Source organism: Battus philenor, unplaced genomic scaffold (assembly GCF_028537555.1).
Source record: "Battus philenor isolate CCGP_79_NKW_IND1 unplaced genomic scaffold, ilBatPhil1.0.hap1 SCAF_8, whole genome shotgun sequence".
Classification (NCBI taxonomy): Eukaryota; Metazoa; Arthropoda; class Insecta; order Lepidoptera; family Papilionidae; genus Battus; species Battus philenor.
The window spans coordinates 15,363,661-15,390,558 of NW_027181748.1; the positions used below are offsets into that span (position 1 = coordinate 15,363,661).

At 36.4% G+C, this 26,898-nt stretch overlaps 1 protein-coding gene across 2 annotated transcripts in view; it reads left to right on the forward strand.

Moving 5' to 3' along the window:
• The window catches only part of Moe (Moesin), a 79,131-nt gene extending 52,376 nt beyond the window's left edge, over positions 1-26,755 (forward strand). For both annotated transcript variants that reach the window (XM_068775387.1, XM_068775386.1), the window contains 9 exons: positions 16,700-16,822; positions 18,209-18,379; positions 19,959-20,170; positions 20,932-21,192; positions 22,023-22,128; positions 22,778-22,912; positions 23,519-23,665; positions 24,861-25,085; positions 25,557-26,755. In XM_068775387.1, the coding sequence (XP_068631488.1) occupies positions 16,700-16,822; positions 18,209-18,379; positions 19,959-20,170; positions 20,932-21,192; positions 22,023-22,128; positions 22,778-22,912; positions 23,519-23,665; positions 24,861-25,085; positions 25,557-25,721 (1,545 nt within the window). In that variant the 3' untranslated portion in view covers positions 25,722-26,755. The remainder of the gene's footprint in view (positions 1-16,699; positions 16,823-18,208; positions 18,380-19,958; positions 20,171-20,931; positions 21,193-22,022; positions 22,129-22,777; positions 22,913-23,518; positions 23,666-24,860; positions 25,086-25,556) is intronic.
• Positions 26,756-26,898: the final 143 nt, after the last annotated feature.

Sequence of the window (26,898 nt, forward strand, 5' to 3'; positions counted from 1 at the left end):
GCAGGAGGAAACTCCACAACAACACATTTTTAATATAGATGTATAGATATACACTATATGTAGCCCAAATGAAATCAAAATAATCAGGCGACATCACTGCCAAGGATTCTTGTAATTTAAATATTCGAATATTGAATAATAAAAATGAATTTTTATAAATGTTTTGCAGAATTTAATTAAAAAATCTGATTTCCTTTATTACAAATGAATTTGCTACAATCAGTTTTTCACGATGTCTTGTAGATACACTATGAATGTCCCCTATTTTTTAATTTCACACTGAAGCTTTTAACCTAGAACCAAACATCCTGTATATTGACGTGACTGTTACCTCGTGCAAGCTCGAGAGATCGACCTCGACGGTGTGTTTATGTCCTCATAATGTTAATTTTGTTTTTATAATTAATGTTATATAAGTACGTTAATTAATTATCGTTTGCTTCCTTGTTAATTAATTGAAAACAATGGTGTGCTTTATATAGCGAGGGACGCCATTATGTTTTTTTTATTTGCTTAGTTTATATAAAGCATGTCTCCATGGCGCTTGTAATGTGATGAATTGCATTAGAACAGTATACTGTACTGTTGCAGGTGTACATCAAAGACAATTAAATGTAATGACATTTGATTTATGTGTAATTTGGCGGTGGCGGTTGTGTGATTCGCATTGTTTGCCGCATACGCATTTTTAGCGGGCTGGCGGGCGGTGCATTTTATTGCACGACTACCACTGCATGTGCGGAAGTGGCTAAATATTAGTCCTTTTCTATATATTTATATACCGATTGCATCGAATGAATGCTTTGCATGTGGCGTTCTAATAATTTTTATTTATCAATATCAACGAAACAAAAACCAGTGATAGCCCATCGATAAAGGACTGGGATTTGCATGCGTAGGTCGTGAGTTTGATTTCTGAATTAATATAGGATTATAGGATTGTCACTATTCACATTTTGTTGCACGGCTACCACTGCATGTGCGGAAGTGGCTAAATATTGGTCCTTTTCTTACTTAGGATGGACTTCCGCGAGGTAACGCCTGATTCCATTAAATATTATGTGTAAACCACTTGAGATCTATTATATATAAGTTGTCCAATGCCAGCTTTACGAACTTTTACGGTGGAGTTCTCTTGGAAGCATAATATGCGTTTCAGATCCAACAAGGTTGATTATGTAACAATCTACCTTCCTTATTTCCTGAGAAATATTATCAACCTATCTTCAGGGACAAAGTGAACAGGTACCTACCGAGTCTACCTGCATCTTCGACAAATTACGAAATAATATTAAAAATGTTTTTATTTTTGAACTCCTATCAACTCCCTTTACGGGTGGAAGGTTGTTAACTCCTTTCTTAACTGACATCTACTCGGCAAAACGAATGTTCCTACGTAATTTCAAGTCACTAAGACTAGTGGTTTCTAAGATATCGTGATGAGTGAGTGCAATAGTGGAATCTATTCAATTTTTCGAATCTTCCGCGGACCTCAACGAATTATGGTGTCGCCGATCAATGCCCACTGTAGGGCATAGGTATCTCTCACGGTTACCGGTCTTGCACTGCCACATGGCCGATTCCACATTGCATGGTTGCAACTCGACTACCTCCTGAACGCGATTTGCCACGACCATTGTCATTTTAGATAAACAATTCTTCGAGATACGTCGGTGACTTCGATTCTTCTTCGGTTCTTCTCATTTTTCAATCGATCTCGCGGCGAAACTCCGAACGTGTCCCTCTCCATGGGTCTTTATAATCCTAAGCCCAACTAAAATGTATGTGAAATAAAGTTATCTGAAGTTATGTAGTCGTTCGAATTTTGTGCTTATTAACGCATTTTTATTTTTATAAATTTCTTCGTTAGAAAATATCTCGGATTCGAACGTGTAACCGTCTCGTGCGCCCGATGCTGCAGAACCCATCGCGTATCCGGCAGTGAATCGCACGCGCAGCGGCGCGCGACGGCCCGCCCGCCTGACCCCGTTCCCACGGCGCGATCCTCGCCGCTTGACCTCCGCTGACGCGTCTGACCCGCGCCGCGTCTGACTTGCGCGATACACCTGCTTTGACACAACACTGACTACACCACGAACGCGAACGAACGTGTACATGTTCGCACGTTTTAAACGAAACGAGTCAATATGTTTTATTTTAAAAAAAGATAAGAAAAACACACATCGCGTCTGGCTTTACTTGTGTGTTTCATTCTTCCAATTTAAACAATTTTCGTCTGTAGTTCTTATCATTAGTGTATCTTATCAAACATTGTTAAAATATTTTTAAAAGAGCAATTTGTGCCAGACGACTCTTCTCTGCAAATCAGTATTCCGAGCCAGTGATAGCTCACCTGTGGACAGTAGCCACATTGCACCACATACATTGAAATACACGCTGTGATGGAATATGGAATAAAAGACAATCTTGTACCAATTTTGAATCAATATTTAATATGTACAAATGAGTGGTGAAAATTTTATGTAAAATTATTTCATTCGCATGACAAATAATTTATTACGGCGTTGATATATCTGAAGTTGTAGGCGGATGACTTTTAAGTTTATCTTTCATCCAAGCGTTTTAATTTTTGTCCTCCAGCTCGCTAGGTGTTGCCTCTAACATTGCCTACCTAACCTGTTAAACTACACCACAGTGAGATAAAAATAACAATTTAATATATAGTATTTATATTTAATGACCTTTGTTCGATATTTAAACTTAACCAATTGCTTAAGGAAAATTCAGTCAATAGCATTACTCCAATTATTATTGGAATTCATTAGAAATCATGTTATAAGAAATAGTTATTACTAACAGAATCCTTGGTCATGGTGTCTGTTTATTGCAACTGTTTCTGTCAACTGTCACGAAGGCAGGAAACGTCAATATAGCTGTCACATACAAAATATTTAAAAAAGATTCAACAAGTTGGTATGACTAGAATCCATTAGAACAAGTATCCAAATTATAGTTTTGTAACTGCAGAGGTTTTGTATTACAGCTGGCTTGCAAGAAAATTGACGATGTCATTAATTTAAACTTTCAAATATCAAAATTATTACATACTAGGATGTTCGTTGACTATAAAAGCCGATACTGGGGGCAATCTAGGTCAGTCTACATCCTGAAGGGACGTGAAGAACAAGTTAACTCATAATTGTGAGAACAGTAGGGAAAAAGATGCTATGGACAGAATAGCTGGCAGTTTCGTTGCCCTTCCTAACCTAACCTAACCTAACTATAAAACATGAAAAGGCGTATTTTTGGTGAATCTGCGTTTCCCTATCCCCAACTCATGGCCATGACAATATCAGCAAGATTCGAGAGTATGTTCTCACAAACATACATGGCTTCAAAGATATATTTCAAAAGAGGATTCTAGATTTTTCTATGACATATTTGTTTCTACACATGTTACACTATAGACACTTATATCACCAGATTTATAGGAAAGACAAAATTACAAGAACCTGTATTATGTTCTCACAAGCGTACATGCCTTCACAGATATATTTCAAAAGGGGATTCTAGATTTTTCTATGACATATTTATTTCTACACATGTTACACTATAGACACTTATATCACCAGATTTATAAGAAAGACAAAATTACAAGAACCTGTATTATGTTCTCACAAACGTACATGACTTCACAGATATATTTCAAAAGGGGATTCTAGATTTTTCTATGACATATTTACTAGAATGCCGTTCACTATAAAACCCGATACTGAGGGCATTATAGGTCAGTCTACATCCTGAAGGGAAGTGAAGAACAAGAAAACTCATAATAGTGAGAACAGAAGGGAAAAAGCTGCTATGGACATAATCGCTGCCAGTTTCGTTGCCCTTCCTAACCTAACCTAACCTAACTCTAGAACATGAAAAGGCGTATTTTTGGTGAATCTGCGTTTCCCAATTCGCAACTCATGGCCATGACCAATATCAGCAAGATTCGAGAGTATGTTCTCACAAATGTATGTGACTTCAAAGATATATTTCCAAAGGGGATTCTAGATTTTTCTATGACATATTTGTTTCTACACGTGTTTACTATAGACACTTATATCACCAGATTTATAGGAAAGAAAAAATTACAAGAACCTGTATTATGTTCTCACAAACGTACATGCTTTCACAGATATATTTCGAAAGGGGATTCTAGATTTTTCTATGACATATTTGCTTCTACACGTGTTACACTATAGACACATATCACGAAATATTTCCATAAGCACAGTCGAGTCAATTGGTCGCTTATAAAGTCTTCGATGCGTCATCCGATCTACTTATCTACGGATTAAGCGCTCACTTTACGTGTCAATCAGAAGGTCACCGCGCGCGCCGTCGCAGGACACGGGTCAATGAACTGTGGAGATAATTGAATGCTTTGCTTCTAGTTGGAACGTAGAGAGAATTTCATATGATTTGCAATTAATGTGGCGCGAGTGAAACAAGTGTTTATTATTTTGAAGGCAATTTGCTAAGCGCCTTTGAAAAATCAAAAATATTTAAAAAGGAATTTATATATAGACTTCTGCAAGGTTCGAAATGTAGATTCCACGGAGAAGAATTTGCCAAGAAACTCTACGGTCCAATGGATCAAAATCAGAAAAATTCCAATTCCATACAATACTTGAATATGTATTTATATATAGACTTCAGCAAGGTTCGGAATGTAGATTCCATACAGAAGAACCTGCCAAGAAACTATGGTCCCAAAGAACGCGCAATGGATTAAAATCAGAAAAATTCCAATTCCATACACCACATCTAGTGTTCAAGTCTACTTCATTATTCGAACTATAGTGGGTCATTCTGTGACTCATAGGTTACTGACGTATGACCTAGAAGAGTCACAGAATGACCTATGCATGATGGTTGATGATGGGTATATAAAAGTTTTAAATCTTTTACACCCATTTCCAAATCATCCTGTACATTGTAATCGTTCTGACATATGTTACATTATTATTTTGCTATTGTAACTTGACGGATTAATGACTTCTGGCAGTACAAAGTCTACAGGGACTATACGGACTTAGGAAACGATCTTTTTACTATTTTATCATTACGGTATTTATTATTTCTGAAACCGTTGATTTTTAGATAGGTTTGAGGAATTTATAAATTGACAGAAAATAAAAACTAAACTCAAATTTTTTTTTCTATTGTTAAAATCGATCATGATTCTAACAAAAATGTTGCCAACTCCTGTTCTACTTCTAACTCGCAGTTACATAATACATTTATAACTGTGAGCTCAATGCAGAACTGGCTGACTTGAGACGTGGATCTTCGCTGATCGTTAGTGAGATATCGGAGCGGGTATGACCCGGCTTTGGCGGCGGTGAAAGTGGCGGACGGTGACCTTGCACGCTGCCACCTGCCACTATCGTCTGCAGAGCGCTGCCACGCGACATAAAAAAATGTGAATGACTTTGATTTACGCGAAATAAAAATTTCGAGAGAGAGAGAAGTTTCGAGAACTTTTAAAATCGTTTTGTTTTTAAACTGTTTTGTTTAGTTCGACCCGTACGGAATTTATTTGTTTATTTATTTGGGTCAAAATTAGAAATTGAAATTAAAGCACCTTCCCGTTGTCAGATTGATCTGAAATTTGGTACACACATTTAATTTAGATGACAATACAATGTAATAAAATCAATAACATTATAAATCTAAGATGGCCGCCGACACAAGATGTATCAAATAAAAGGGCTACACTAGTAAAACACGATGATTATGTCAAAATTTTAAATTCAAGATGGACTCCATTCCAATATGGCGGACTAGGTACATATTTTTCCACAACCACCACAATATGGGTATCAAAAAACCGTTTAACTTAAAAGTTTTTTTAAATGTATTTATTACACGTTTATTCTAGGTTTACTTTCTATTCGTCATCAGTAATTATTGTAATAGAAAATGAGGAGATTCGTAGAGACAATTTGACTGATGTAGCTCGAAGAATTGCTCGTCTGAAATGGCAGGAAGGTTTACCGGTAGACGTAGTGTTGGTGGACGCAACACTAAGTGGTGCTACCACTTTGTAGAGATCGTGGAAAGTCACTGGATCTGCACAACGTGGGGGAGGCCTATGCCCTACAGTAGGCGTCTATCTCCTTATATGGTTATGATGAGGAAAGCTTACTTAATAAACTGGTATTTCTAAAGAGAAAATTCTCTCCAGCTTTTAGACACAAGTATAGTCAAGTCCTAAAAATTAATGTTTGTATTATTATCTATATTCATACCAACGTGAAATTTTACAATTGAATCATACTATCATTGATTAAAATCTTAATTAATTTAATTGTACCAATTAAGGAACATGGGTTTATCTACTTCGCGACCGAGGCTGAGCTGAGGTTATTGTCCTGGAGGTATGCAATGTGTACAATACTACTACGGAGCTAATTGCTCTTAACTGTGGTATAACATTCGTGAAAGTGATTCAATTTTCTCGAATGAAATTAATGCTGTTAATCCTGGTGGCTTTTAAAGCTGCATCAGAACGGAATTTCCGTGAAATATTAAGAAATTTAAAATAGGTCATCGTAATTCAGATTGTACAACGTCGATCGCGTGAAGCAAGCTTACCTATACGAGTTTATATGTAGTGTAATATATGAGCCACTCAGAAGCCAATGACAGTAAACTCCAAAACCAAAAAATTAAGAAAATTAATGTTTCTTGATACATTTTTAAAATTCTTGGTTCACTAATTTAATTAGAAAAGGACATAAAATCTTTTTTCTTTTTTGTTTAAATAAAAACGGTAGGTATTTATTGAAATAATAGCAGCATCTTAAAAATTTTAGGACTGTCACTTTTTCGCAGCTGAAAAGGATAAGAAATTTATGTAAAAAAATATTGATAAAAGGTGGACTTATTCACAATGGCTTCTGAAATAATTATACAATATATTCAGAAGCTAATAAAAAAAAATGTAACCTATGAAAAAGTAATCAACGAATAAATCCTTTAATAATTAAGAAAATTATTATTTATTTCAGAAAATAAATGTAATATAAGTAAAGTAATATATACATAAAAAACTAGAAAATGTTAAAAAAATGGACGTAGCCCCATTGGCTTCTGAGCGGCTCATATATAATTTGGTAGGTAGCGTGGAGAACTCGGCGATATAAGGTAGTATACTAATTCTACCTCGGATCGCCTCACTTTTCGCGAAAAGGGGCGGGTGGCTTCATGTAAACCCATCGATTTGTAAATAGTGTTTCTTGATTTTGGTACAACGTACGTATTTGTGAGGACGCTGGTAGAGTTGTTTGCTGATGGAGTGAGAACGGCGCAGTGTATAAAAGAGATTTTTTTGGAACTCTAGTAGTGTTTATATTAGATACTAAATTCATCATCACAGCTGATAGAAGCCTACTATATGTAATAGGCCTCCGTAAACATCATCACGATGAACTAATCTTGCGCTGTCCACGTCCAGCCACTTCATAAGACTATGTCGTCAGACCATATACCATTGTAGAAGAGTTCAGTTTGATTTTGGTTTCTATCGGTTTGGACTCTTCTGGAATACTTTAGTGATCTAATTGATCATTATAAAAGATTACGTCTGTATTTATTTGTTCCAATTTAAAAAAAAAATCTATTAATAATGTCAGAGAATATGTAAATATGAAAAAAAAATATATCCAAATTTGCTGATAATTTTGCAGCTTTAGTAACATTACTTTGGTAATCCCATTGATCATTATAAAAGATTACGTCTGTATTCCTTCGTTCCAATTTTAACAATGTCAAGGAAGATGAAAATATGAAAAAAAATATATCGAAATTTGCTGATAATTTTGTAGCTCAGTAACATTGGATATTAGTTTCTAGTCTGGTGAATTTTTTGTTTGTTACATACCTAAGGTTTCGAAGTGAAAATCGCACGCGTATCGTATTTCAGTATTCAAGGTTGGCACTGCATTGTCAGGGCGCGCCGCTCGCTATCTCGTGGACATCCTGTTCGGGGCATATCGCCTGTGTTTTATGATCGCCTGGTACTTTCGATTGGTCCTTGGTGGAATTGTTGATAGTATTTTTTTAATCCTTAATAGCCTGATTTACGAAAGTAATTTTTTTAAATATTACTGTGTTTGCTTGAGGGTCTAGATGAAGGGAAAAATAGTTTTTTTTTATTTCGTTGGAAAGAATATTATACGACAGTAAAATTCGTACAGCCAACCTATGAAAAAAACTAATAGTAATGTGAACATTCGGTTTAAAAGATTGGTATCAAAATTGAAACTCTAGGCTATTAAGGGTTAAGTCAAAACATTGTACGTTATCTGAGTGGCAGTGTTCTGGTCAATGATGTTGGTGCTCCTTCAAAATACTGGGTATCCAATAACCAAAGAAAGTATATAAAATATTGTCTCCAGCCTTCCTTTACTCCTGACGAAATTGGACCCTCAAATGGATCAATTGGATCCACCTGCTTTTTATGCCAATCGTCTTTTCAGTCCATAGACGATCACTGACCGTAGGCCACGATATCTATGGAGAAATATTCCATAATCGACACAGTTGCCAAGCAGGTGGTGTTATGATACGGAGAGAACACAGCTGCCATTCTAAGTAAGAAAAGGACCAAAATTTAGCCACTTCCGCACATGCAGTGGTAGTGGTGCAACAAAGTGCACCGCCCGCCAGCCCGCTGATAAATGCGTATGCGGCAAACAATGCGAATCACACAACCGCCACCGCCAAATTACTCAACACGTGTTTCACCCCTCCACGAGGCATCTTCAGGAGTTATGTTACACCGATTAGTGCCAAACACTGAGTCTGCTGCCAGTTCTCAGGAATCTTTGTGAATAGTAGCAATCCTATATAATTGATGTACAAGTGGTGAATTATGAAAAAAATTATATCTCAGGAATTGAACCCGTGACTTATAAGCACAAGTCTGTCCTCTAACACTGCTCTTTTCCTTCGCTTTTTTAAGGTAAATTTATTTACCTGTATTTATTAGTAAAGCAATCAACTTTTATTAATTAATCAATTCATTTCGTTCTGACAATAGTATAGTAAACGTACTATTTACTATAATAATTAGTTTAATGCTAATGTTAAAATTTTCTATAATGTAGTTAATATAGCCTTTATTGCAAAGAAAAATACTTGATTAAGATTACATCTCAGGAATCGAACCATCAGTCCACTACCACTGGGCTATGAGCTTCTTCTCTGATTATGGCAATCGTTATATATATATATATATATATACATATATATATATATATATATATGTGTGTGTGTCTGTGTGTGTGTGTGTTCTTATCTCTCATTATGGCAATCATATATATATATATATATATATGTTACATAGGCCTCCACTATACATTTTCGTTACGACCGGTTAGAAGCAATCTGCATCCAGCTTCCTCCAGTGACCTTCACAAGGTCGCCTGTCCACCTTCTGGGTTCTCCTAAACTTAATGCGTTAAGGTTCTATAACTGAAGTTATAACTGTATGTTGTATAAAATGTATACATAATATTAAAATATATTAATGATCATTTAAGGGGAAAGCTGACGCGAATATTCTGTCAAAAATCCGAAATTACAAAATAGAATGCGGAAGAATCGGAGTATATTAACCGGATAGGTGATCGAATAACCTAGCCGTAATATAAATCTTATATAAAAAATAAGTAACATTTATACAAAAACTTTATACAAAATTAATTTAAAGCAACTAATATGTCTTCACATTGCGGGCACAAAAATTACTTTAAACATATATATGTGGGAACGGAACGTAAGAGAAAAGGAAGTGAGCGATTGATTGATGAATGAATGAAGAGTAGGAATGGATTATGGGATTCTCGGGTAAGATGGCGGTCGGGCGGTTGATGTCAACTATGTAAGACGTGAAAAATTAAAGTGTTTGAAAAAAGATTTACATCTATTATTCGCCTGCGTGATTCACTCCCACATATATATATATATACAAATAATGTATTAAGAATTAAACTTGAATCACGTGAACGTAGTCAGACGTAGATAGTATCTCATGCGCCGCTTGAATCGCACAAGAACAGCTGATTGTGTGATCGCGGCCTCGGGGTCATTGACCGTACTTTCGCCTCTCCCACGGCACGCAGGCGTGGGACGACGCATACTTGTTCCCGCTGTGCCATACTACTTGCTGCCCGGACATCGAAGCGACCAGACACTTATCTTACCCATTTCCCAAAAATCAAAATTTAAAAAAAATACTACCAATTATAAATCATGAGACGAAATCTATATGCATTTGTACGTAACGTAACATGTTAAATATACATGATGATCGCTTATAGTTTTAAACGTTTTAAAAGGATGAATATATAGGTCATTTGTAAGTTTGACTTTTTTTAACAAAGTGGTAAAAAAAATAAAGTGATGAATTTACATACATCAATATTTTTCAACCTTTTATATGTCGTCATGTCCCATTTTAGCCTTTCTAAAATTCTCACGCCCTTCTATTATACATGTTTTTTATTTTTAAATTAAATAGAATGTGATAGGCCAATAGCTTCTAGCAGTAATAAATAATTAATTTTAATACGTAGTAAACAAAATTTTGAAAATGATTTTTTGATACATTATCATTACTTTATTTATAACTATGTATTTTACAGTAGGGTATATTATAAAATAATTAAAAGAAAATGAGGTATAAATTCAACCCTTAAAAGTTTTAACACCAATAACCAACTGTCATGAACACGACACTCATAATGTTTTCAATCGAAGCCGGAAAGTATAATGGAGAAGACTGCACGGTGCGTGACCGGCGCCGTGAAGAAGCTAATGTCTCCTGAGGAAGACGACGAGGAGGCGGAGTACGATCGCGCCGACGACCTGGTACATAAAGTACATTTTGACGGCTAGCCATCACGAAGTGTTTTCGGGAAATCCCCTGAAACCTTACCGTAGACACGCTACGTCGCTAAATCCAGTATTAAGCCAGATGTGTGTGTAGTGTATATACATATGTATATGTTCGCTAAATATATATAATTTGTATATTATATTGTTCCATCTCTGTCTCACCGAGATATTCTTCATTGACGAATTCAAACCCCAATTCCGTAGACTCCTACTTGATCGGTCTATTTCATAGATATGACATCTGGATTTAGAGCCTTTATATCCTAAAAAATTATATATTTCCATAATATTTTTCTTTAGCATAAGACGTCAATTATTTAAAATTTGACCAGTGTGATATATATGTATATGTCGGGACTCAGTAGTTTCGGCCGGCGTTGATAGATGGCGCTAGTTGTGTATGTATGTGTGTGTATATATATATATATACGTATGTTTATAAGTCTATACAAAGGTAAATAAAAAATAATTTCTAAATGTGTTATTAAACTGAAAAGTCGCAAACTGTCCTATCAAATCAATTACTTATTTTTAAAATTAATAGCAGTTTTATTATACGAGAAGGGTTTTAATGGAAAGAAAAACCGGAAAAGCTGCAAGGAAAATTATAGATAGCTTTTCTTTAACATGGTCATGTTTTACACCATTGAGTGAATTATAAAAAAAAACCTTTGACGTTAATTAAAACAATGAAGGTCTTATATGTCTTAAAGATTAAATAAAAAAGTAATTTTTTCAACATTGGAACATTTAACAGAACTCTTATTGATCGTCAAAGTGCTATTAATTTATTTTTAATATATTTTATTTCTGACTTGCAGAGTACGAATTCGAAACCTTTATTTTAAAAGTAATGGTTATTTACTAATAGGATTTATACAAGGCGATGACTATGAAAAACGTTTATTTTTTTTATTGTATTACAACATGCAACCTATTTTTGAAATTACACAGTTTGTCAAGACAGAATAGTTCTATCCTAAAAACGCTAACGGTCGGACAGATGATCCAAGTTTCCTTATCAGGATAATCCTACGATCTTTGTTTTATTTTTAGTTGTTATTGCGAGTTGTACATTTATTTATAATTCAAACAGATGTTTAATGAGACGCCGTGTGTTTGATGTGGAACAAGTTACATTAGTTTTTGTTATTGTATACGTTCCTCTGTTTTTAATACAGACCATTTATATCTTTTTAAAGGCACACAGACAATGTCATTAACCCAATTTTTAACTACAGTCCAGTTAAAATAGACACTCATGTTTAACCAATATCGTCATAGTAAATTTGGTTACTTCAATTGATCAATGTGGACACAGCTTTCTAGTGACTAGAAAAATTTACTATCTACCTGACGCGATTACATTGTTCAGTGTTGTATTGAGATAGCATCTATACTTTTTGAAGAACATACTTCAACTGGTCAATGTGGACACAGCTTTCTTAGGTCAGAGAGTTACTATTTATACTTTGCGCGATTGCTGTTTACAGTTATGTATCGAGATAAAAAGTTCGCATTTAAAATAGTGACCCATGGCTTAATGATCCAGTGATATTAAATAATAAAGGCGCATTTGTACTTTCTGAAGGGCATACTTTAACTGGTCAACGTGGACACGGCTTTCTTATGACCACAAGAGAAGTTACTATATATGTGACGCGATTGTTGTGTAGTGTTGTATCAAAATAGAAAATTTGTATTTAAAATAGTGACCCATGGTTGCCCAATTCTGTAAATAATAGAGGCGTATTTGTACTTTCTGAAGGGCTTATTTCTATTGGTCAATGTGGACGCAGCTTTCTAATAACAAGGAATCACTTTACTTGATGCGATTGCTCCGTTTTCTGAAATCTATTCTGGAGTTATGTATTATATATTATACGTAACTTTCTGTTTAGTGTTAATATATATTCATATATGTGTGGGTATATATAAATGAGGTTAACATATCGAGTTTAAATATATGTATGAAGCAACCAGCAAGTACTTTCGCAGTGAGTCAGCGGGCAAAACCATCGACAACATACAGAAATACAGGAAAATTGAAGACACGAATAGCATTTACAATATGGTGGTCTGGCTATTTGCATCTGTTTGTGTGTGTGTATATATATATATATATACATATCGACTCGGTTTTTAATGTTATATAATAAAATTCCACGATATCTTAGACATTCCTTTTCTTAGTTTTAAATCTAAAATTAAAAGTATATTATTAAATAAATATTGTTATAGCATTCAAGTCTTTAGTTGATTTAAATGTGTGTAACTAGGCTTGTTGATTCATTTACATGGTTGATATTGTAATGTACATATGAAAAATTAGCAGCAAGCTGTTAGAAAATAGCGTTCCAAGCAGGTGGTAGCTTACTACTTATAATGTTAAAATAATCAAAGATTCAAAAGTGCATGTAAACGCCTACTTAATTTTTTTTATTTTATAGTTATTAAAAGATCGATATACAAGTTTGAAATTGAGACGATCTATCATGATGGAGGATATAAGAGAAATAAGTAAATAAAATATATAGTTCCAAATATAAATAGTCCGGCAAAAACATGGCGTACGTGTGTGGTGAATAGCGTTGAAAAACCGGATGTTCGAGCCGCGGGCTGTTCCAGTGGATCCGGTCCGGTTTACTTTTAAAACAATTCATATCGATTATTTCACAATTGTATAAATAAATCGAGTTAAAATCGCCAGCGATCTGCCTGGTGTGTAGATATCAAAATATATTTGCAAAACAAATTATCTGTAAAATAGCAATCTAAGAGTAACGGTGAAGGATAAGAAGCAAAGAATGGATAAGAATGGAAGATATTGAGACAGATAAAAAAAGAAGGAGTGCGACAATAAAAAACGAATGTAAGCGGTTAAGTAAAAAGTGTCCATGTGAACCAAAGACAGAGGTCGAACTAGAGGTACCCAATAGCAAGGAACATTAAAAAAAATTGTTATAGGTGTTCCTTTTGGAACCATGCACCAGTGCCAGGCGACTATTTAAGGAAACAATGGCATACGATTGAGTAGGTGTATGTTCATACTCCTTTGTGCTATGAAGAGTATTAATTGGGACATTGTGAGAGGTCTCGATGTAGTTCAGAGTGTCCTCTGTCATGGAATCGAAGGCACGTAGTCGTGGAGTGTCTGCGGACGAAGCAGTCCTCGAGTGTCACTTGCATCGCCCTCCTTAACCAGAACTAGGTTAATACGGTGTTCTTAAGACATCAATCTTACTACGGCTTCACGTACTCGGCATTGTATTGAAGTATGTTTTGTATTTCTATGCATGCTAACATGGTAGATTTATTTCGAGTTATATACGAATGGTTCGTTTTTAAGTTTTCTCATTAAAACGCAATTAATCTAAGATAAAGAAAAATTTTACTAAATGTGTTTTATTGAAAACAAACAGTAAATTATGAAAAGAACCAATATTTAGACACACATGCAAGTGGACATATGCAGTGGTAATCGTGCAACAAAGTGCACCGCCCGCCAGCCCAAAGACTCTGTGTTTGGCACTAATCGGTGTAACATAACTCCTGAAGATGCCCCTTGGAGGAGTGAAACACGTGTTGAGTGATTTGACGGTGGCAGTTGTGTAATTTGCATTGTTTGCCGCATACGCATTTATCAGCGGGCTGGCGAGCGGTGCACTTTGTTGCACGACTACCACTGCGTGTGCGGAAGTGGCTAAATATCGGTCCTTTTCTTACTTAGGATGGACTTCCGCAAGGTAATGCCTGATTCCATTAAAAACAGTAAATTACATTGTAGTAGTTGAGAAGTGGTAGTCCAACTGTTTGAGACTTACGATGGTGGGATTCGATTCCAAGGGTACGATTTAATATAATTTACACGTTTTTATCATTAATTATATAGGATTGCCACGCATAAACAAGTTTCCATATGATTCTGCGTACCATAATACCACACAGGGATCGCTAACTATACGAGTATATGTATATCTCCTATAGATATCTTTAGTGGAGGTATATACCTTTCAGTGGGGGATGCCTATGGGCTGAAACGACAATAATATTAATATACAAAGTTATGTTAATTTATATGAACGCTGAAGTTCAAGTTAGGCTGTACTACGGTACATAGCCAAGGGTTTCTATGGTTGGTGTCAACTATTAAAACAAAAAATTCTTTTTATGTCTGTATTTATCTTGCTGCGTATATGAAGTTATTGTCGCCTTGTCTATGTGGTTTTAAAAAAAGATAAAGAGTGTATTAACATATAATAAACATGTATAAGAAAATATTACTTTCAAGGTAAACTTAAATAATTTATTTTCAGATTTAAATGAATTCAGTATGTAACTAATTGTAATATTAACTTTTAGCAAATTTTTTTAGAATATTTGCAATGTCGCGAGTATGGCGGCATTCGTTCGCTAAGGGTGTATCCATCTTTTCTCGCTATGGAAATAAAATAAAGCACTTAATTACTTAAAATTCCGTCGACCAACTGGTCGTTATTCTAGAAAAATGCACTGAATATACATTTATAGTAGGCTATATTACAGGAATATAGTTTTGTTGATAGAGTAATAAAACTTTAGTGATGCTTGCTGTACGCTCTACGCTAGTTCGAAATGAGAAAATTTCTGAAACGTTATCCATCGCTCGCTGTTATACCGTTTGCGGGTATTGTTTGTAATTGAGCCGTCAAATGATGCTGAATTGTAATTAATTGTTGCCTTTTTAACGCTCTCCTTGGATCACCCGGTGGGCACGCCGCGAAGTCAGGGTCGCTACCTTTCTCCAGATGGGTAAGATTGGCAATTGATGTGTGTACAATGTATTAAATTGTTCAAAATTCACTTTTATCGCACCCTTTAAAAAAAGATGTCCAAATAATGTGTTGTTTTTGTTAAATATGCCTATTAAAGTTTATGTTCCTGGGAAAGGTTTTGAAATGGCAACCATAAGCCAAAAGACGTGGCGTGGGTGTACACCCCCCACTGGATAAGCCGACGACAACGTCACGGGAAGTCTGGAAGCGCGCATATACTATGTCCTGTAATGGGCTTCTGTCGGAACATGGCCTTATTATTAATTTATCGAAATGACTTCCATTTTTAAAACAAACTAATTTTTTTTCTTCTGTCAAAAAATGGCGGCAAATTTAAAAGATAACCTATTATTTTGACATCCGTTATGTGTATATTGATATTATATTTCTTAAGTAAGCAAGCGAATGATTAAAAGTATAAATTTTAATTTGAAGCTGTACGAATAAGTTGTATGTTAAGTTACACACGTGTTGTCTATGGTTGCGTAATTTTTATTTATAGAGATGAATACTAGAATAAACGTTGAAACATTCGTCATCTGTGTGTAGTTGTTATAAATAATAAAATGTACAGCTGTGTCCAGTTCAAACTTGTAATGAATGCATTAAAAGTATAATTTGGGATATACATAAGATCTGCAATGGAAGTATGGAGAATATCCCTTAAATGCATAATGATGCAAATCTGCAACATACTACTTAAATAACAGTAAATGCATGGTGGTTGTATTGCTGTATTGCTGCAACATAAACTTTGAAAAAAAAAATAAGTATAAGAATATTATACATATATAAAAATATTTCCTCTGCATTGTAGTGTACCTATCTGCAAGATATATATTTTTTAAAAGTATAAATAAAAGTCGTGCATTTAAGGGATATATATATACCTATATATAGATATCGACCTGATGGCAAGAGAGTGCAGTTATAATTAATGACTAAATATGTTTTTTGTGGTTTTGCAGGTGATGCAACAGGACGTGAAGAAAGAGAACCCTCTGCAGTTCAAGTTCCGTGCCAAATTCTACCCGGAGGACGTCGCCGATGAGCTCATACAAGAGATCACACTGAAGCTCTTCTACCTCCAGGTATAGTGCAACACCAGCAGTGCACATTATTATAATTACAATAAATGTTACTATATTAATAATGGTTCTGTTTTGTTCCAAAAGGTGACAATATTAAAAATTTACTATATGCAACATTGCAGAAAGATCAGACCAGATTAAATAAAAAAGTGATCGCACGTAAGAGGAAATAATTGGCTTACAATCAAAGTAATTTGATGATGATTTTCGTGCCTTTATGACTTTTTAGATACCAGTATTTCTCCCATACAGTCCGAAGCCAACATTTTTTTTTGTTTATTTGTATAAAAAGAATTCAAATGTTATTAATTAAGTTTAATTTGCATATATAAGGAAATTAAATTAAAAAAGAAGAAATAAGTGTCACGCACCGGCGCGAGACCGGCACTGCGAAAGGAATTCCCTCAACCAGTGCCCAGGTCTCCAGGTCTGGCGCGTGACGGACCCTTTGTCATACTCAAATAGTAAGCGAAATAAAAAAACATAAAAGACAATTAAAAACTGACAGTTCTCTAACGAAGTTGGAACGTTCATGCGCAGTGGGGACACACATTATGTTACTTCGCGCGATGCCGGCGATATACTGGCTCATAAAATTTGAATGGGAGGCATTTCGCGCCGGCGCGAGGCCTGCAGCTTAATATTTAGCATAGTTTTTAAAAATAAAATCTGTTATCTGTAGATGCGTTATTTTGGTAGTTTTATTGTTATAAGTCATTTTAGCATTATATATTAATGTATATCGTCTCAAACCCCTCTATCACGTGATGACCACCAGTTGTATATCTTCTTAACAAAGTCCATATAAACATTGTGTGCAAAAAAAATTCGTTTGTGATAACAATGACCGACGTTTTGTACTTCTTTTACCTATTTTATGTGATTAGTTTTTAACTTTTAATGAAAACTAGATGACCACGTGGTAAAAATTGCCTTAAGCCTTCCAGAATTCCCAAAAGGGAGAGGGCGTCCAAAAGCTACGTGGTCGTCTAATATCGGAAAGGAACTGGAAATCATTCAACTTGATGCAGAGACAACCCAGGATAGAGTGGCCCGAAGGAGACCCGAATCCAATAAAAGGGAAAAGGGAAGGAAGAAGTAGAAGAATTTTTAACTTTTCCTGTTTATATGACAAATCACTCTACATAAGGCACTGCCGGTATGGTAAGGTGCATTTAGAAGTAATATTTAGAAGTAGTGTTGCGAGAATGAGCCGGTAGACGTGGCTCAGGTAGAGTCCTTATTATGTGAAGACGACGAAGTAATCAAGGTCGCAGGAAGTGGCTGAATTTGGACAGCACCAGACTGGTCATTATAACGATGCCTTCCAGTGGAATTATTTCTTCATGCTTTGCAACTTTATTGAGTTTGTATTGGTGTTGGCAGGTGAAGAACGCAATCCTGTCTGACGAGATCTACTGCCCGCCGGAGACGTCGGTGCTGCTTGCGTCGTACGCGGTGCAGGCGCGCCACGGAGACTACAACCCAGCGCTGCACGGCGCCGGCTTCTTGGCCAACGACCGTCTGCTGCCGCAGCGTGTCACCGACCAGCACAAGGTACACAAGCGCACACACACACACACACGCACGCACGCACACGCGCACACACACGCACACACATCACAAATTTCTATTTTTTATTTTCCTCTTCAGTATTAAATACATCTCCAAAAGTCTAGACTCTAGAGGGATAGTTACACTTGACGCTCTAATAGGTACTCTAGTCTTGTCTATGGTTTCGTTATGGTCATTACTAATGTTAACACAGAGTTCCCCAAACTTTTTTGTGTCGTAGACCCCTTGCCATGTTTTTCCATGTTGAGTAGACCCCCTACTTACCTGATATTGATTTTCTGTGAATTTCTAACTGTAGTAAAGTTTAGTGTTAAAAACTTAAAGTAAAAACACTTGTTAATTTATACATTTATTGATTGAATTTAAATTAAAACTACTCAATCTAAAATTTTGTATCTGTTATATAAAATATACGTAACAATAAATAAACTATAAATAAAGTAACATAAGCAATAAGTCAATATTTTTAGTGAGAAGGATGAACCTGATGCTTTAATAAAAATTATCAACATGTGGCGTCAATTTTGTAAGGGTTAATCTTAAATCTCCTCGGCTAATGATGTCCAGTCTGTTTCTTTTTTTCGTTAGGAGGATTGGTAACAGCGCTGAACCCCCTTTCTTCTTCTTGTATAAATAATGTAAATGTTTTGATATTATAAGATAGTATGATGTAAGTAAATAGGTATTATCAGTGTATGTGTTGAAATCCACTATCGTGGACCCCCAAATTTTTTTCGCTGACGTAGACCCCTTGCAGGTTGTCATAGACCCCTAGGGGTCGATTTAGACCACTTTGGGAATCACTGTGTTAACACATTAAGGACTTCACGAGTTTTCTCGTGTTTCGCGTTTCGTCTGTTAGGGATGGATCACGAAATACACGAGTATTCTACATGCTGTCATTAGATGTCACCTATATTCTTTGTTTAAATATTCACATCAACAGCCAGAATATTAAACCTGACGGTTAAATTCTTGGTCTGCCAAGAATCTAACAAGACCTACTGATGACTCGCCGTCGTCTGATCCATCGAAGGAAACGTTCTCATTGGTAGAGTTCGAACAGATGAAGTTATGAAAAAGTAATGCGAGAACGCGAAATAAATACAGCTTAGTCTCGGAGAGAATTAGACAAGTTGCATTGCAATTTAGCAAAAAAAAAGGCATAATATTTAGTAAAAATATTAATAATTCATCTTATTGTATAATTTCAGAAAGTTTTACATAAATTGCTTCATATATATCACAAAGTCATGATGATTTTCAAGCGCTCGGAACTCTTTCCACTTCTTTATTTGTTGTTTCAATTAAATACACTAACGTAATATTTTTGATAACTTTATATTCAAAAACCAAAAGAAATCGTTCATTTCATGAATTTTGTTAAACGAGAAATGTGGCGCTAATATAAACGGCAAACAACTGTTCTTTTATCTACACTTCACGGTCGTAATAAATGCAGTATCTTGTTTACAAATTTAATCACGAGATGTAATGTAGCCAGTGATGGCGCCGTATATTATCTCAGATACATTCTAACCGAAGGTTTCTCACTTAACAGATGTCCCGCGAGGAGTGGGAGCAGAGCATTACGAACTGGTGGCAGGAGCACCGCGGCATGCTGCGCGAGGACGCAATGATGGAGTACCTGAAGATTGCCCAGGACCTGGAGATGTACGGCGTCAATTACTTCGAGATTCGCAACAAGAAGAACACGGAGCTCTGGCTCGGTGTCGACGCGCTCGGCCTGAACATCTACGAGAAAGATGACAAGTCAGTTAACCAAATATCTATACTTGTCTTTCTTATCTGTTATCAGATTCAGCGATAAAAAGTATTAAAAACGTAAAGTTGTAATGTCTAAATTTCTTCCACCTGTTCTTATCAATAAGTCTGAAGCATGTCCAAACAGGTGACAGACTCGACTTGACTTCAACTAAAGATATAGTTCATTGTATGTTGGATAGAGAATTTTTTTTTAATTTGTTTCCAAGTAATATTGCCAGAGTAATAGCTGCATGCAATAAAGTTGCTTTGATTGGTTTTTTGATATGGTATGTACCATATATTAATTCACAACATCATTTGCTATTCAAAAATCAACGGTTTCAGAGATAATAAAATAACATATTGGTAACAAAGATTTATGGCAAAAGGTATAAATATGTACAAATAAATTCTAAAGACAATTTTTTAATCTGCCACTAGAGAGTTTAAAAAGCAATGTTAAAAGAAATATTATTTAAAAAATATATGCAACGGTTGAGTTTCTCGCCGGCTCTTGTTAGCAGAACTGCCTTCCGACAACAATGCCGACATTTTATGTTGATTGATGATTCAAAAGTGCTTGTAAGAGCCTATTCAAATAATATTTTGATTGTAGATAACATAGTAGCGTTGTCAAAATTTCGATCATATATTTAAAAAAAAACTACTATATATTTCTGGAGACTTTGTACTGCAAGAAGTTATTGGCCTATCACATGTCCAATACTGATCATATTATTAACCAAACAACCTTTTTTTTGTTATAGACTGACTCCGAAGATCGGGTTCCCGTGGTCGGAGATCCGCAACATCTCGTTCAACGACCGCAAGTTTATCATCAAACCGATTGACAAGAAGGCGCCAGACTTTGTGTTCTTTGCGCCGCGCGTGCGCGTCAACAAGCGCATCCTGTCGCTGTGCATGGGCAACCACGAGCTGTACATGCGCCGGCGCAAGCCCGACACCATCGACGTGCAGCAGATGAAAGCGCAGGCCCGCGAGGAGAAGCTCGCTAAGCAGGCGCAGAGGTACGACACTCCACATACCTGTCAGACACATAGTCATAGTCTTCAAGTCCAAAGGTCATCTATTCTGTGCGCTATGTGGTCTGCAAACTACCACTCCCAACCTAGCAGTCCGCTGCGCTATGTCTATTATTTTCATTTACCTAAAGTTCTTCATTTAAATAATGTATGTAATGATAATACATTTGAAATAGATTCATTTGTGAAATCATGAATTAAAACAACAGCCGAGGTGTTTCCTGAATAATGGAATAATCATAAAGGTTTCATGTCATTTGTAATATTTGCAGAAATGTAAGAAGTTATTAGTCTGTAACATTCATTAATTCATTCACATTATTTTTTGCTTTAGATTAATTATGTTGATGTATCTTAAGTATATTTTGAAAAGAGAACCCAAATTGATTTGAATTAGTATCAAATTATGCAATTCTGTGATTTTATGATTCAGTGTAAAAAATAAAGCTACAAGATGCATTGATAGACTTATCTAGCTTCAGGAACCCAAACACTCAAGCAGCTCTTACATAAACCTTACACAAGTAAATACGCGCCAATATCACTTTTTACAATTTGACTGTCACATTATCGAACTATAGGTCACTTGGAGTGCAAAGGATGTAGGATTTTGAAAAAGTACCTTAATTAAAATAATTACTTATCTGTGGAAGTGTCCTAAACCAAAAAAATTCTATCAGTTGAGCTGATAAAAATTGATAATATTTGACTTTGTTCACGCCATCTGTTGGCGTATATATAAATTATTGACATTCTTGGCAAACAGCAGATACTATTTGTTTTACACAATCAAACGTATTTTATCTATGTTACAGAGAGAAACTGCAGCTGGAGATTGCAGCACGCGAGCGCGCGGAGAAGAAGCAGCAGGAGTACGAGGACCGCCTGCGCCAGATGCAGGAGGAGATGGAACGCTCCCAGGTTAATATATAACAATGTTTACTCATAATTGCTGAAGAAGAATACAAAATATATACATATCATTATCAAGGTTTTTACAACCTCCACCTGTAAGATTGATTATGTATGTCCTTCTCAAAAGAGACATCCCAACAGTGGGAACTATAAGATGAAGTCAATTACATTCCCTAGCTTAGCCTGTAGATGAAGGATTTTAGATAAAATTTAGGTTAATAATTTTATTATTTCAATTACAAAGCTGGATTTTATTATACATTATTTACTATATAATATTTACATAGATTTTATGTGTATATATATTATATATTGAAATATGTTTTTACAAATACACTTCTGAATCATTATACATTTGGAATGACTAGATAATGAATTAAGGATATTTATGAGCCTGAATACCATTGCTATGTATTTTTATTTAATAGACACTATTATAGGGAGATCAATCTGATTCAATATATTTATTGTATTATTTATGGCATACTATTTACTTATTTTACATAGATTTACATCTACACCACTTAAAGAGTTAACTGGTATAGAATGTCTTCAGCTTTAAGATCACCATTGTACTTTCTGGTAGATAAGAAAAGTGTAAATAAAATTAACTTATGTTCAATTTTGATCAATTTATTTCATTTGTTTGCACCAGGCGAATCTGCTGGAGGCACAAGATATGATCCGAAGGCTGGAGGAACAGCTGCGTCAGCTGCAGGCCGCGAAAGAGGAACTGGAGCAGCGCCAGAATGAGCTCCAAGCCATGATGCAGCGTCTCGAGGAGACCAAGGTAATACATAAAAAAAAATCACTAACTCTTTCGCTTACTATCAACTGATAGCATTCGTTCTCCTGCGAGCATGAGGTTCTGTTATGTTATATATTATTCTTTTAATTAATAACTTATGAAGATATATTACAGTACCCGGCGATAAATATTGCACATCGACCTTTGGAAAGAGACAATCGGCTAATTTCGGTTTCGTAGAGCGTTATCTCTGTCGAACGAAATACGACTGGCAAAACGTCACATATGTAGTGTGGGACAGAGATAGTGCTCTACGAAGCAGATATTAGCCGATTGTCTCTTTCCAAAGGTCGATGTGTAATAAGTATCGCCTAGTACTATATTGGTTTTAAGGTTTTTATAATTTGATTGAAAAGATAAGTGTTCAATTGAACTATTTGGATAAATCCACATGTTTATGTTTCTCTACATTAATAAATTATTTAATAATTTTCATGGGAATGCTGATAATGATTATCCTTCCATGTATCTGAACTAAATGTTACTTCAATTAAATTCCCCTTGAAACTCTTCTTCTTCATCACTGCAATATCAAATCGAAAATGTTTCAGTTGTCATGCGTTTATATCAACCTTTGTTCACCAACAGAACATGGAAGCAGCGGAGAGGCAGAAGCTTGAGGAGGAGATCCAGGCTAAACAGGAGGAGGTGTCCCGTATCCAGCAAGAGGTTGAGCTTAAGGACACGGAGACACGCCGCTTGCAAGAGGAGGTCGAGGAAGCGAGACGCAAACAGGTATGGAATACAAATATCTTCTATAACACATGTTCACCTCAGAGTTAACGTGTCTTAATGTCCACCAGTGGACATCCTATGGCTAAAAGGATGATGAAAAATATTCTGTTACAATGTAAAGGATATTTTATAAGTGTCAATAAAGCTCTCATAGCCTATTATACAGGCTGTTATGTAGATGATTTTGCAGGAGGATAGAGTTAGTCTATACAAATATGTTTTTGCATGATTTAGATTTTTAATAACAATGAAAAAAAAATTCTTGTAACTAAAATAAGATAACAATATAATCTTTTTATTTTTAAAATAACCTCGTAAACCACAACAGATTCAAAATGATTTAACTTTTCTAATAATAAAAACATTCGTGTTCCAACCAAAAAAAAAACGTTAAAAAAGTCTTATTAGGTTTTATAACTTCAGTGTGTCTTTTAAAAAAGGTACCATTAAAAAACGATTCAAATTATTAGGAAAAGTAGTTTGTCTTCTCTTTCATTTGACATATAAAATAACAAGGTATATCCATAACTTACAGAGTTAAAATGCCGAAAAGACTGAGACATAATTAAAATGACGAAATACAGGAATTTGTAAATGTTAAATCAAAGTTTTTCTTATCAACCATTTACATGTTTGTTCTCACTGATGTTAAAAATGAGAGCCGCCATTACGAACACAAGCTCGCACGTATTCTGATCTTGTTTGTAGTAATACCATCTCATTTCACCTCTTAAAATCTAGTAGACTTTATTAATTTTATTTTTCAATTGGTCTCTACTAGGGATAGGTTCCTTATCATAGACCAACCCTTTCAATCTACCCCACACAAAAGTCCAGGGCAGTCGGGTCAGATCTGTTTAGATTGTTGAAAGAGGAAAAAAAACAGAAATGAACATGTTTCGCTACGGCTGGAGAAGTCTTATTTATAATAATAATTAAGACATATGATTTTTAGTATACAAGAGATAAAAAAACGACAAGATATAAGACTCCGGTTGTACTCTTTTTGTATAGTAGTATGTGGGAAAGTGCAACACCTCTTGAACTGTTAGTGTAATTGGTAACATTTGGTATGGCCTAAGTGTACTCAGATAAAAGATGATTATTTTAATTTCTTTTGTTAAGACGCAATTAGAAGGTATAACAATTGTAAATGTTTATAGTTGAGATTGTATGTGTTTGTTTGTGGTTGCAGGACGAGGCGGCGGCGCTTCTGGCAGCTGCCACGACGCCGCAGCACCACCACGTGAGCGAGCGCGGTGAAGGCGACGGCGACGGCTCAGCCGACGGTGATGGTTCCGACGGTGGCTCCGAGTCGGGCGGCGGCGAGCTGGCGCGCGGCCCCGACGACCTGGTCGACCCTCTCGACGAGCGCCGCACGCTCGCGGAGAAGAGCGAGCGCCTGCACAATCAGCTCAAGGTACACCGCACCACCACCAGCCCGATGTCGAGTCATACTGACTCATCACAATGTCTGCGACTATAAGACTTATAAACTTGAAACTTGCTATAAATATCCTTCCTTTTTACTTTGTAAGGTTTAGAGGCACATAAGCCCAAATTCACTCGTTAGTAAGTAATAACGCGGTCATAATTATTCAATATCGACAATCATGTACCATTCCATTTTCAAATGACTATTTTTAATTTTAAACAAAACAGTGTTTGTTTAAAAACCTTTTCATTTCATCCCATGTAACACACGCAGCAGACTAATGCCACCTCTCACAAGCAGCCGGCGCTGGTCTTTCTGCGTTTTTGTTTCTCTCTACCACCCACTCTTGATTGCATATTCATTACAGTGAGGATATTGCATAACATGTCATCAGATCTTAAGACGTTTTTTGTTCTGATCACTGGTGATTGACGTGGATCCATTTAATGTCCCCAGGCGTTGAAACAAGACCTGGCGCAGTCGCGCGACGAGACCAAGGAGACGGCCATGGACAAGATCCACCGCGAGAACGTGCGCCAGGGCCGCGACAAGTACAAGACTCTGCGCGAGATCCGCAAGGGCAACACCAAGCGCCGCGTCGACCAGTTCGAGAACATGTAGACGCACCACCCGCCGCACCGCGCACCGCGCCCACGCCCACGCCCACACCCACACACACATCCGCGCAGCCCCACGCCCTCCCGGAACCGACACACTACACAGATTGTACTAAATCAATATCCGTTCGCTCCGGGATCATCCCCACATGCCCCACATATCCGGTCCAACCCGTACACCCAGACGTGTATGATGTATTACGTCACAGCCGAAATCGTATTCCGTCGAAGTAGCCGCTGTGGTAGCGTTACGCGTGAAGTGCGCACGCAGCGGCCCCGCCGCGCCGTCCAGGTAGCTCCGATGCATTCTCGTCCCAGCCCCAGCAGTGCGAAAGCTCAAATTAGATCGGTGCTCGCGTGTGCGTCGCGTTCGTGAGCCGTCGGTCGTCGCAGTCGGGACTTAAGTGTAAATATTGCTTATTACTTATTAGTAATTTTATTTTAGTCTGTAATGTGCTGTACGACTCGCGAGGCACACACATTTGTTTTTATTATTATTTTGTAAGTGTTTTGGATGTCGCGACCGGCGCGCCCAGCGGCTCCCGGGGGCGCGCCGGCGGTCGAGCGTGGGGTGAGAGGGAGGGGGGGACGGCCCCCTTATTTATTTTTATAATCATTTATATTCTAGACGTAGGAGTCGATAGAGCTTCAAGTGTAATTATCGTTTCCCCGATGGTCGGTCCGCGGCGTCGCGCCCGCTCACGGAGCGAAATTCTAAATACCCGCTGAATTATCTAATTGTATGCTTTATAGAATGTGTATAATGTTATTTTGTAAGTGAATATTTTAAAGGCATTCCATGTGTTAGAGCGGTGGCGTTTCGAGTTAAATTGGGAGAGATATAGTCGCAATCATTTGTACGTGTTTTGTAATCGTAAGTGCCATCCGTCGCACATCCCGGGCAGCCCCGGGCTCCGCCCCGGCGCGCCGCAGTGTCGAGCTATATAATGTATGGTGTCATTTCTAAAAATTATACAATACCAAGTTGCCTTTCAATCTAGGACGAAATTTTTTTCCAATAAAATGTTTAAGTAAATACGTGATCGTCTTTTATTTAACTGGAAACCTACCCAAGACTAGTTGTAATACATACATACGTCTTTACTTTAATGCAATAAAAGCTATGATAACTAAATTTAAACGTATATTACTAAATAAATCTTACTATAGAATTCTAGAGT